General features: G+C 37.9%; 1 protein-coding gene across 2 annotated transcripts in view; it reads right to left on the minus strand.

Annotated features, from left to right (window-relative positions):
* EML4 (EMAP like 4) overlaps window positions 1-14,403 on the minus strand; it is a 153,644-nt gene that overhangs the window by 116,331 nt on the left and 22,910 nt on the right. The window contains exon 1 of one of the 2 annotated variants that reach the window (XM_051783127.1): window positions 1,711-5,653. The exons of the other annotated variant lie outside the window; for it this stretch is intronic. Within the exon in view, the coding sequence (XP_051639087.1) occupies window positions 1,711-1,735 (25 nt within the window). The 5' untranslated portion in view covers window positions 1,736-5,653. Of the gene's footprint in view, window positions 1-1,710; window positions 5,654-14,403 lie in introns of those variants that run through there. 2 annotated transcript variants of the gene reach the window in all.

Genomic DNA, 14,403 nt, shown 5'->3' on the forward strand with positions numbered 1-14,403 from the left:
CATCTGGATCTCTTGGGTATCTTGCATCTCTATCATGTAACCACTTTACTTCAAGTAAAGCTGAAGCTATTCTCTCCGCAGATACTCACTGATTCCCAGCCAGATGCAAGCTCTGAGCACACTGAACACAGCAGATGCCTATTTGCATTGCAGCAGGCAAGTCAGCATATATCAATGACTGAGGATGTACTCAATGAGGAAATGGAATTTTTAATTTCTTCTTCTAATGATAAACCACACTAAATACTTTGGTAACCATATTAAAATTTTTAATTAAAAAAAAAAGATTCTGAATCTGGTGATCATTAAGTTGGTTGGACAGTGCTGTCCATTAAAAAAAAATTGGTTTGCAAGTTCACTTTCCTAGTCTGTGCCTAGCAGAAATTACAGTTTAGTCCCTCATGGTACAGAATACGCCTAAATCCTTCACCAGCCTCTCCAAGGGACTTATGAAAGGAGTGGCGCTGATTAGGCCTGGAAGAAGTCAGAAATCAGGAACATAAGAGCAAGAAACACAGGGTTATTAACAACTTAGAGGGGGAAAAAAATGTCTGCTTTTGTAAATGACGAATTTTGCATGTCTGTTTTAACTCAACATGGTAGAAGATTACAAACTGCTTTCATTGAAGGTCTTTGGCAATTATCCCATAATTTGGCAATAAATTGGGCAGTACAAAGATGAGGCACAGTTGAATGCAGCAACAAATGAACTACAGAGGCTCCACAGGTTACTACTATCACTTCTTCACAAGTAATTTGTAAAAAGACTGCTTTATTTACTTCTAGTGTAAACAAAGGTTTGACCCCTGGCATCGCATCTGGCTGGAAAGGAATATTAACAAAGCACTGAATGCTCTCCAAGACCATGGCTCTTGATTTCAGCCCTCTATATTCAGAAAACATTCAAAAAGGATGGTTGAAGCACTTTGGAGCTTGACAAAAATTAGCATTTGCATCCGAGGGGCAAATTTCAGAAGTCTCAGTACAAAACTTTGGTATTTGATCATTAAAAGCCACATGTGTATGCACATGCATAAATATGGATGGCTCCAGGCAGAAATGGATGGATCTACTTTTGAAATGCTGATCCATCAGGGCTCGATTTCCAAACTCTGGGGTTTTTTTTCCCAAAGCAGTTAAAACAGCTAATTTGTAATTACGTGCTCACTGTCAATTTGATAATGGTGAGAAGTTACACTCACCAGGGACTCAGTCCTGAAAAGAGGTCGATATACACAGGAGGTACAGCACAGGGACTAACTCAGCAACGCAGCACATTAATAGTGATATGCACTGCAGAATTGTAATTGCAGTCCAAAACCTATTAATTTTGAGGAGATTTTTTAAAATCCGTAATTACAGAAAGGTAAATCCTCATCATAAAGCAGTGAAAACTATATCCGCACAGTCCTAGAAGGAGCACTTTCAGCAGCATGGCTCATTAGAAAGGTATTCTTGCATTAAACACCAATTATCAAAGACAAATGTTAATGCAATACCTCGGAGCCGAACTGAAAACTGTGTTACAGCAGCGAAGATGTACCTACTTAATTTGGTCCAGTATCCCTGCACAATGGAAGACAACTGGAGCCCAGTGATGGCATTCTTTATTGTTTTACAGATATCAAGTATAGCTCATTATGAAATCCTATTCTATAAAACCCACACCATCTATACCATCCAACACTTAATATTAAGCGTCAACCTTACCACAATGATTGGGAAGCGAATCCATTTATTCTTCGACCATCCACTTGCCCTAATACAAAACAACTGGAAACCTCAACAGTACTTGCTGCTGCTTTTTCTTCTAAAACTTGGCATTTCTTTAGCACAGCTTCACTGCTAAAGGAAGAAAGAAAACCACCTCAAATGTTTTGCCGGAAAAGGAATATGGCTATGAACAAAGGTTAAACCTGAAAACTTGAAACTGCTTAGCAGAGGTGTGGCTGCTGAAACCTGACATAGTTGCGTCACCAAGATTTTACTTTGGCAAACACGGCTTCCTGAATTCAAACAAATCATAGACAGAACTATCTTTTGTTCCAGCAATAAGCAATTATTGCACAGACATGTTTTCAAGGTCAGTAGCGGGAAGAGTAAACTAGACCAGGATGTGTCAGTCATAAGTAATGCTTTAAAAAAGTTAACACCAAGCCATATATATTTAAAGCCTTCCACGCTTAGCAGGATACAAAGTGCTTACTTCCTTCCAACTGACCACAAATAAACATGAACAAAGAGACCCATAAAAAAAGCAATTAATATTTCAGAGATTCATATTCTCTTCTATTACATCTAATTTTTAACATTTTCTGGAATCAACATTATTTTTTATTACTTTGGCAAAGTAAAACAGAATTAAGTGCCTTGTTTTATTGACTTTAGTAGAAGAAAATGTTGCCTTCAAAACCATTTTATGAAGAGAAAAATATTAAATGCGGTCTTAGTTCATTTACTTCAGAACTCTAAAGCAAACGTATATTTGGAAAAGAAGTATTTCTGTATTTGTCAATGTAAGGCTAGATAAGCTAAATCAATATTCTCCTTAAAAACAGAACAGTACTGTAATTACAAGTATTGTTGTATTCATGTTAATAAAAACACTTACTTTTGCAAAATGTAAAGTCAGAATTATCAACTATTCCTAAAACCGCCACTTATTCTTTTCAGGAGGGCAATAAGTGCATTCAGATTACCAAAACAGGCATAAAAATAAATAAATAAAAATAAAAATAAAAAAAAAACAAACACAAAGAAAAGTCAGTTTAAGAAACAGACATGGTAGGCAAGAGTACAAATAAATAAGCACAGGTGCTTTAGAAGAGATACAAAGCACCATTCTTAAAGATGGTAAAACAACTTCTGTTAAGAATGAGGAGGGAGATCATCCCACATTTATCTGGTAGGGAGGTTTTACACCCCTCTTGAAATAGGCTGATGATGCCTGAAGTTAAATACAAGACATTGGACTAGACAAACAACAGAATGTTCTCTCATTCTGAAGGTCACTAGGTCTGTGAAAGCTACTACTAAGGCCTTTCCAACGCAGTTGTTTAAAAAAGCAGTTTCTTTTAATTCACCTGCGTTTTCATCCTTCAGTTATGATAAACTGAATATTGTCAACTGAATATTAAGTGGTAATGAAGAAAATTATGTGATTGTTGGGGGGGTTTTTTGCCTTTGACAAAAGTGTGAGTTGTCATGTCTAATGCTTTGATAGATCTAACTATATTTCAGGATGTACAACTACACATCAGTTTTACTGTGCTTCAGACTATACACCACTACCCAAACATTACAAGAGCACTTCTTGTAAGACACTGTTCACCAGTGGTTACTGTATTCAAAAATGCTTTGAAAGCTCCAAACACAGGAAAATCATTATCGAATATCTCAGTGAGTGCACAGAACAGAAGAAAAACATCTTGGCTGTTAGATTTACTGCCTTCAGTGAACACATTCTCTCTCATTGCACACACACACATGAACAATGATTAACTCCCGCAATTCAGTGCAAACAGTAATAAAAGATGGGTTTCTTCGGCCAAGCAGAAAAGTCCAAGTTAAATTACCTTCCTTTCGCAAGCCTCAGAAATATGTATTGAGATAACGCTTTGACATGAGACATCCTCTTGCCCAAGAAAATACTTTAATCCTTAACTTGCAGACTTTAAAGTGAGGGGTTTCTACTGGAACACATTTGCACAATCAAGGATTTACACACACACCCCTAGGTAAAAAAAAATGTACCTAATCCAGCATAAATGCAACCAGCGTGTAAACTGCTCTGCAGATGTGTTTTGTACCACACAGTGAATGAGAGAAGAATACTTGTTAAGTGCATTATAAAGTTTAAAGCCACTCTGAAAAGTATTTCATTGCATTTGATGGTTACTAATAGCAATTGGTAGGATTTATCCTGACCATCAAAAAAAAAAATGTTTATTTCATAATCACCAACTACATAGCTCCCTTTGTCACTGGAGGGAGACACGACCACCAGCCACCATCTGCACTAAATTAGATGGAAATCTCAAGGAGTGATGGAGATCCAACATGCCCAACCTGATTTCAACTAACTTATATTTCTCTTCGATAAGACAAGAAATAAGTCAACGGTTGCATTTGACAACTTCGTAACTGACTCTATTACACCAGATTTTTATTTGCATATTTGAGATAGAAATTCATGTGCTACAGAGCACCTCTCAACTCCTCACAAGTCTTTTCCCTGGTGAGAGCAGTGGTTGCCAAGTATGCGGAATTGGGTTGATGAAGGCAACATGGCTCCAACAGTCACTAGGTGCTTGGAAGGACTTGAACTGCTAAGGCAGTTCAGTTTCCAGCCAGAGCAATTCCTCTTTAATTCTGTTTATATTCACAGAGATAAGAGCCCACAACATCTCCACTGATGCTGTAGCCTCATACGAGCTTCTTAAATACTGGAGAGCAGATACTTGTATGTTCATAAGAAAAATTGTTCTTAATGATTTTCCCAAGCAAAAGTCAAACAATATACGAATAAAAGCATTTGATTTTGGGGTTCTGTTTGAATGTTTGGGGTGGGAGGGGAGGGAAGTTGGTTGCTTCTTTAAAAGAATGTTCCTCCCATCACCCCTGATGCACACCGAGGTCACAAGTTGCCCATATGGTAGGGCTGTGCTTCAGAAAAACATTCAATCTGGTGAGACTACTGCTGAATCTAACCTGCACCAAGTATTAGAAAAAGGGAATGCATTTGCTTCCCATTTATGTTAATAATACATTCAGACATACTTTTTTGGGGGAGGGGGAGGAGGAAAAGAAGGGGAGGGACCACGAAAATTAAAAAAACCACACCTCTGAAACTGGCCAATGGCCAAAACAATGATAATTCTACACCTGTCTGAAAATAGATAATGTTTACTGTAACATCTCCTACTTGCTACTCATACAAATGTCTAAATCATCTCAACTCTCAGAGCAGCTCTCAGCTTCAGTGGCCTCTGAAAGAGATGTGTTTTTTAATGTAAACACTAATTCTGTGAGAACAAGGATAAGGAAAAAAGAGTGGGTGGGAGTATTTCCTTTTCCTTGGATTTAGTTTCGCTGAGTGTTCATTGTTCACGGGAGATGTTCTACCTTTCCATTGTCTCATATGTTTCCCCCACCCATTTTTTTTTTGATCCCTTGGAGACAAGCATTTAGATAAAGCATTCTATTTTCTTCCATGTACTTGAAATTTCATTGCCTAATTCTGGCTTTAGAATCTACATCAAGGTCCTCTTTTATCTGTAAACTCATGTTTGTCCTGCCCCCCTTTCTTCACAAGTTAAGACAGTAATTAAGCCTCTGTAAATCCTCTTAGTCCAATGTGCTGTCCTTGTCTCCTTGTTGCTCACTCATGGTGTTCATCAGATTACTCTTTATTTTCTCATAAACTTGTCTAGTCTTAGCCAAATAACCAACTTTTCTTATTCTTTTTGTCATTTCACCATGTTGCTCACACTGACAGCAAAATGCAAATTTGGAACTGAGCAACATCATCATCCCTAAATTCTACTAGAATTCCATATCTGGAATATCCAACTAGTCACAACACTTTGCTGTTTTTCAATGCACCAGCTTGATCATCATTTTATTCAACATCCTAAAGTCTGTCAGTAATTCCTTCTTATTAACAAGACCAAAAAAACCCAAAACAAAACAAAACACAAACCAACCAACCAAAAAAACCCCCAAAAAACAACAACCCCACAGATTTAGAGTACTTATCACCACAGTCCCACTTAATTTTTTCCTTTAACTATCTACTGGAGAAGGAACCATTTCACTTTCTATTTTTGTAAAGGGACACATTACAAAGTAAACCACCTGCTTCACAGACTTATCACCCTTCTGATTTCCTTCCCATAGATTTGCCTGATGTGTTTTTATGGCTTTCTGCATTGGTTTCGCTAGGATAAAATCATCTTTTCTGAAGGGCCTCTGTTGACTCAGCCTTGGTGTACTGTTCTGTCTTCCTGCTTCCCTTTTGTGTTCCCCCCCCCGCTCCAGATATATGTATCCTTTCTGAGACCGGATGTTACTTAAACTGTTATGATCTAAATTTAATTATTCAAGATTCTTTGCTTCTCGAGTCAAATTATTGATGGCACACTTCTGTCTAAAGGGGTTGGAAGACAGGAATTAAGTCCCTTCCTCCACAAATTCACTGGTCTCCTTTGGGCATGGCATTAGTTATCAGTTCAGGGTTATCACTTCAGCTGTACTCTTTTATCTTATATTTAGGAAAATATCTAGAAAAACCTTTCATATGAAAAACAGACAAATATCACGGCTAAGGTTCCTCTATGACAAAGATTTTAAAAAAATTTTTGACTCAGAGCTAATCTTCTTTTAATTTAAGTAAAGGGATGGAAGAAAGAAGAGGAAGACCTTTACAAAAATGGGTTTGCTTTGTTTTGGGATTTTTTATTTTTTTAAATCACAGCTGGCACGTGTAAGTTTAAATAATTACAACTGATGTAGCATAACTTGGTCAACCCCAATCAGCTGCCTCTGTACTTTATGCATAAGAAAGACAGGTATTCAAAACTGCAGGAACCTGTTTAGCTCATCTTTCCAGATCAGTATGTATTGCTGAAATTCGGTAAATACTTTTAAATACAGAATTGGGTAAGACAGTTCTTAAACAGACAAAAAAATACTCCTCCTTCATACTCAGCATGCTAAAAAAACACAGAGTAGCAGAACACAAAAATACCAAATTAAGAGTTTTAAAATCCTATGGCTATCCAGAATTAAGTATGAGAAAATGTTCTATTTACCATAAGCAAAAAAATATAAACCCCCCCACAAACTTAAAGGTACACAACTCTAATTATACCGCTGATACTATCTGTATCAGTAATTAGTTAAGGCTGGGAACATTCATTGCATAAATAGAGGTTATTTATTTTTGAAAGACCCTCCACCATACATTAAAAAAAGAGGTAAAGAGCAGTGGACTTGTGATTAAGCCTCTTGTAATGTAACTTGATGTAAAACTCAAACTACAAAAAATTTAAATAAATATGAATCAACATTTGATTACCTGTAGACTAGTAAAGTTCATCAGAATATCAACAGCCAATTAGGTATGGTATCATTTCTACTCTTCACGGCCCCCACACCCATTCAAAAAAATGTTTCACATTACACATCCATTCTCCAAGTCTTTCCTGGAAAACAAAGAAACCCAAGAAAGTACATGGACACCTATACAACCTTTCAAAAAGCACTAATTTAATTAGACCAGCGCTCATGCCAAATCAATCATATTCAAAGTACTTTATTTAAGTTAAAACTAATGTTACCTCTTCTCTTCCACATAAAAAACCGAACTTCCTCCTGAATTTAGACCACTGCATAAAAATGGATGAGTTATTTTATAACTGGAATGGTGAACACAGCTTTCCCCATACGAGCTACTTCTGTGCCCATACATGGCTCTGTGTGTGTGTGTGTGTGTGTGTGTTGTTGAAAGAAGTTAAACTTGTCAATATACTTCAGAGAATCAGTTGAAGGAGACAAGTTCTTGCACAATACATTATTTTAAGCTTGCTGAAAGCTGATGCAACACCAAAAATGCCCATCTTCCTTTCTTATTTTAAGCATGGGGATCCAACTGCTGTCCTACACTACACCAAGGGAATAATAAAACAATCTTCCAGTAAGGAAGAATTCTGCACGCTTACTAGGCAGGATAATTACCACTGCCCTTACAGGCTACAGATGTATTTAACAAATACATTCAGAGGCTCTCCACCCGACTTTCAAGCCACATACAGTGAAATTCATGTTTTATAAATTTTTAACTGGAAGTAAAAATGGTAAGGCTTATCACAGCTGTCACAGCTTCAGGTAGCCAAATTAACAATAGAAACCCTTAAGACAATACAGATAAGGGAAGCTTGTGATTACTCACAAAAGCCGAACTGGAACACACTGCAACACAATTTCCCAGCTCCTGGAGCAAGCACCCTCAGGATCTCGCCAAATTCCACCAACAAAGAGGAAAAAACTGCTAATCCCTGACAAGAACTTGTTTTAAGCACCTGCCTGCACCTAGGGAAACAAAAAAAATGCAGCAGCCAAGCCAGAGGAGCAGAGGGATGGAGTAGAGCAAGAGATGGTGGTGGATAAAAGGCCAGCACATGACCAAGGGAGATTTCCAGTTCTTCAGGCCTGATGCTACTAAGTATTACTTGCAGTTTGAACCTTATTCATATGTAATCACACATATGTACTCACAGAGAACAGCTAAAACTTCAGATAGAACTTTAAATCTGCAAGAGGAAAAAAACATTGAGGAAAGTAGTGGGAAATTCTGCATTTCTCCTTTGCTTTGTGGTAAAAGTTATTGAACTGTCAATTGGATGAATCTTGGGGATTGATCATACAGAAATCAGTGGGCAGATTTCTTAAACTGTCTTTTAATTTCAGCTCCAACCTTGGTTTTAATTCTATTTATTCTTTCATTTTAACTCTAGCTATACTCCCATTTCTTCTCACAGTTTCTGGATATCCCTTGATGTAAACCACAGAAACAAAGAATACAATATTTGTCCACTGCAGACTTTCTGCCCCTTGCAGAAATGAAGTTTCTTCTTCATGTTCTACTACAGTGTGCACTGAATGCAAAATGTGATGCTGTTATGGACTGAACACCAGCTCCAGACCTGCTCAACTGATACAACAGAAAACCCTAAGAGCTCCTGCATGACAGAACTGGCTTTAGGCAATCTCGGGCAAGACCTCTGCATAACAGAAACATAGCAAATCTCAGTATCAAAACAATACACTGACTTTCTATTTCAACAACTCATAACAAATTCAAAATTCGTATTAAATTTATCACCAACTTTCTTCCTGATACGCTATTAAAATCTCATGTTTTCAGAGCTCAGAATCCACTGCCTCATTACAGATGAAACTACATAATCCACTGAAATAATGCAAAATTTTGAACTAAAAAATCTTATCTACAAGAACAATACCAGCTACCAAAAAACAAAAAAAAAACAGAAAGAGAAAGTTACATCACAGCCTCAAAAGAAAAGAAAGTCATATGTAATCAGAACCATGCATTTAACACTGAGCATTCTGTGAGATACTAGGGTGTTTCTGGAGGATCACAATAAAAGTTTCTGTTAATTACATTTCTCAGAATTGCTAATAAGATTTAAACATATGGAAATGGACAAAAAAAAGAGTACAATATTTATACCATGTTGTTTATCGCATCAGGGGAAAAAATATCAAAAAGATTAGTGAAAGGGCACAACTTTTAACATCTTTACCTGACAATGTGCTCTACAGAGTATCACATCCACAAGCTACAGGTATATTTTCACATATAAATTGAGTTGTCATTAAAGACTGATTCTGTCAATAAAATAAAAACCAGAATACATGATTTCTCCCTGTGGCACTATAAGTGAAATTTCCAACTGCACATGAGCTTTTCCTTCTCAAAACCCTGCCCCAATCTTCCCCAACACCAAGGTCCTCTGCCACTGAAACAACAGTTTAAGGTGAACTTGCAGCTCCTTCTGGCAGACACACATTGCTGCCCAATTCCATATTCCATATTCAACCACAGCAAGACAAGCTTCAGACAACATGTAGAGAGGAAAAAAAAGCACCAAAAAAAAAAAAAACCCAAACAGAAAAACCAAACACAAAAAAACCTGCCACCCACTTACTAGGCTGCAAGTTGACGGCTGTCACTTTTTCCCTTTATTTGACAGCAAATTATTTTCAGAAGAGTGACTACTCCTCAGGGTACAGTGAACAGGCTTCTACTGAAAACTGAAGGTGTTCTCTTTATTGCTGCTGGCATCAATCTATACGTCCAGCACCTTAAGCAATAGATCATTATTTTATTCTCTGCTTCCAGCAAACTCTAGAGTTAATAAAAAGTCAATGCATCTCCATTTATATTTATATTCCTTTATATTTGACAAGTCAATATCTCTAGTACCATGCACAGCTGTATAAATTCACACCTGGAATTTTTTCCAAATATAATCCAAGAGTTCATAGGTTTTTATTTTGGTTTAAAAAAAAAAAAATCTATTTGGAGAGAAAGCGTTGCACAGTCGTACATAACCTTCAAAAAAATTGTATCAACAATTAGGACAAAAAACAATCATATGCAGATTTTCAAGAACAATTTTTTGCTCATTTCCAGAACACTAGTTCTGATCTCTGCCAACAGTTTTTCTTTTGCGGGTGATATTCAGACCATTAAATTTGCTAATACAAGTCAGTTATGGTATACTAAAAGTATACGTTCATTCATTAAGGTCCATCGGAAATGAGATTTTTCTGTCCATAGATCCATTTAATTCATCTACCAAACACTTGTCCACTTGTGAATCCAACATACTTGTGTATCTTTTGACAGTCAAGGCTGGTTGGCAAATACACCTTTGGTTGGGCAAACACACCTTTGGTTGGGCAAACTTTTTCAACTCCAAATCAAACAATAAAAGAAAAGAACACATAAGTAATAATGGTTAGCAAAATTAATGTACTAAGGCATGATGCAAGATTCACCGGCATAATGCACAGCCACATGTATGTATTTGAAGTACAATACACCCGTTTGCACACACATGCCTGCCAATGCAGCAGATCATGGTGGGCACTGGTGAGTTTGCTGAGAAGGAAGGAGAAGGGGATGGAGAGGGATGTGTGAGGTAGGAAGAGCAGGAAAAGAGGTATAAAATCCCTGCAATCAATGCAAAACAGGACTATCATACTAATCCTCCCTTAAGACAAGACTGCTGGACTGAAGTATTCCAGCATTAAGGTGCTGTGCAACACTGGAAACCCTGCCTCCTCCCAAACAATGTTTTCCTCTATTTGCAACTCCATTCTTCACATTTACATGGTGGGAAAATGCTTCACAACACACAGACATTAGTTGTTCCTGGGCTGGAAACATGCTCTCCCATCCCCGTTTTCTCCTTAGCCAGTTCCATAGTGTCCAGCTGTGACTTCCCAACTCTCTCTCAAATTGTCTCACTATCCAGTAAAACAGGACCCCTGCACCCTGCCTCAGTCAAACCCTCTCCAGAGCCACATCTCACACCTGAGATGAGCCCAAGTGTTTCAGGACAATTATGCTTATAGACCTTGGGGTTATCCAAACCAAACACGAATTCATTTTCAGACCAAGAATACTTTACAAAACGAATTCTGACTAACAAACAATAATTTGCCATCACATCCAGAAAAGAGTCTCACGAATCTTAAAGAAAAAAAAAAGAAAAAAAGAAAAAAGTCATATATTTAACAGCTTTAAAACTTCAGTGACTTTAAAGCAAAAATTATCTAAAAATAGTTCCAATATGCCGAACCCTCATGATACTTTGTGGTTTTACTGTCATGCATTTCCTCTAAAACCCCTCTTCCTCAACTGCTTTTCCTATAAAGGGCTTCTACACACAACCAGTGCAATTAAGCTTAAACAATGTAAATTAGTACCAAAAAAAATTAACCCAAGCCAATTGCAATTCTCCCTTTAATTTCTTTTCAGTTCAAATCACTTTGAATGTGCCACTTTCACAAATATAGACTGGTTAAAAACAAACAAACAAAAAAATTCCTCTGCTGGATTCTGGTTTTTTTCATAAACAATTCCCAATTCCTCCTTAAACGTGACAATGCATTTTTAGAAGTCTACAATATGAATAATTTCTGTTCCACTGTTAAGCTTTCCACTAATCTGTTTATTAAATCTGCATTGCTGAAATGTAAGGACTGGGTGAGAGAAGAAGATACATGATTAGTTTTAGAAATGGGATGAAAAACTAGTTGGGTCACCAGGCTTTAAATGCAGTGGTTGTGGTCTAATGGTCCTACTGGCATTTAATTTCAAGTGGTGACCCTCATGGGTCGTTACCCAGGTCAATAGTACTTTATCTGGTCAGTGGGATGGACACACCCTCATACCATTTAATAGTAATCAATACCCCACTCCTAATGTAGTTTAAGGGGAAAATTCAGGTCACATTAAATAAATAACTTCTGTGTTGCGTCACCACCCCTGGAGGTATTTAAAAGCCATGGAGATGCGGCTTAGGGATGTAGTTTAGTGATGGACCTGGCAGTGCTGTGTTAATGGGTGGACTTGATCATCTTAAAGGTCTTTTCCAACCTAAACAATTCTATTAATCTATGACATCAAGCTTGGAGAGGACTGAAATGGTGGGGTATAGAACAGCTATTCCCCAGCATCAGGACAAACTGGAAGACTGATTTGACAGTAGTCTCACAATATTCAGCAAAGACAAACACAGAGCCTTGCAGCAGTGCAGGAAAATCCCTCGCAGCAGTGCAGGCTGGGGTGATCAGCACAAAGAAGCTGAAGATCCAGGTGGATGAACTGAAAGGGGTCAGGTAGGGTATTCTTGCAGCAACCAAAGCTGACCATGCACTGAGCTGTCTGAACAGAATCACAGCCAACACTCTGGCAGAAATTATTATTCCCCTCTGGGTGGTACCCAGACACACATCCAGGTTGGTAACTCCCAGTACAGAGGAGACTGACTTAACTGGAGAGAGTCAATGGTAAGGAGGCTGCAGCACACCATGTAAGACCAGAGGCTGTGAGAACTACATTCATTCAGCCTAGACAAGAGTAAAAGCAGGATCCAATTCAACTCTTCCCTATATTGGGGGGCAGGGACCACAGAAAAAAAGTGCATCAAACTCTCTTCAGAGGTGCACAAAGAAGAGTCAACAAGGGAAACTCCAGCTCGGCAATCTGTTTTAGCTCTTAAACACCCTCAATCTGCTTTTTTTCCCTTTGTACCCAGAGTTGTAGCCTTTCCCTTCTTGTAGATATTCAAAACTCAACTGGAGCAAGACCTGAGTAACACTATCCGTCTTTGAGGCCATCATGCTGGAGCTGGAGGGTGTTGGACTAGATGACCTCCAGCAGTTCCAACCTACATTTTTCAGTGATTCTATGATCTATTCTAGGAGAGTATGCATGGTATAGGATTACAAATGTAATGTACCAGCAAGCCAAAAGGCACTGCCAGCCAAAATGCAAGAATAGAAGATACTACTCTACAGGCTTTTGACATACCCTTGTCAGCAGATGCTCCAAAATGCTGGGTCAGAACTCATGGGAAACGGGAAGAAAAAAAAAAAATCCAGAAATGCAAACACACAGTTGTTCTGACATATCTGTACATAAGGACTTCTACCTTAAATCATACTTTTCTGTGGCTCACCTTTGAGCAAAAACACAGGCAGCAGAGATGCTGGTAGCATAGATTTGGGTTGAAGGGGATCAAGCATCTGGGACAAAAGGTTAAGTTTCTTGAAATGGAAATTTTTACAATTCCGCTTGCTGGTTTACTCCCACTAGAACCTCCTTTGAAAACACAATTCAGTGACTGATTTATTGATGTGTTTGAACAAATCCTGATGTCACTTATTAAATACATATGTGTCACTGATTTTGTCTCAGTCAGAGATACTTCACTGCAGGATGTCTTCAGGAAAACTTGGGGAAGAAAACTTGTTTGTTTAAATAGAAGCATCTGATAGGCAGCCAAAGTCACAATGAAAAGTCTGTAACAAACAGCCTAGGGAAAACAGATTTTCTGTAACACAGCTGATACAACAAACTTTCCTCCAATATAAATGTTGCATTGGTGTCTCACAGAGCCAGTATGGCTATGTTTGGGAACTGAGAGCACTGGATATGCTGGGCCAGAAATTCAGCTTATGTTAATCAACATAACCCCATCAAGGAGAGTGGGTCTGTGCTTTTGTTGCATGTGTTGAAAAACTTCAGGAAAGTCTGTTGTGATAACTTCAATTTATGTTGGTGGATAGTCCTCACGACAGAAAGTCTGTTAAAGAGAAGAGAGTAAGGGATTGGTGGTTTGATATCTGATAGTTTAAGCCCAGAGTGGACAGAAGTATTCCACCTCTTTGGAGAATGTGAAACCAGTCTACTCTACATATGGAATACAGAAGTAATTATTATTTTTTGCTAATAAATATAACTAAGATATTGTGTGTCTAAAGTCCAAGTTAGCTTCAGAAGTCTTAACTGAAATTTACTACAAAGACTGGAATCCAGCCATAATTTATATTTCCTGGCAAGGTGAAACAAGAGGAACATACACTGATGAAAAACATAGGTGCCAGCAGAACCCAAAGATGAGAAAAGCTGTCTCTTAGACACACACTGACCTTCCCCCTTCCTGTAATTACAAGGACATATCTCATCTACTGTACTGAAAATTCTATTTTCATTTGCAAACTCCTATTTTGAAGGATTTTGTTTACACTGATGGCCTGTGGGGAAGAATGAAGGGAGACAAAAGAGAACAGGCTCATCCAGCA

This window comes from Manacus candei, unplaced genomic scaffold (genome assembly GCF_025592945.1).
Source record: "Manacus candei isolate 608988 ecotype Guabito, Panama unplaced genomic scaffold, ASM2559294v1 h1tg000017l, whole genome shotgun sequence".
Lineage (NCBI taxonomy): Eukaryota > Metazoa > Chordata > Aves > Passeriformes > Pipridae > Manacus > Manacus candei.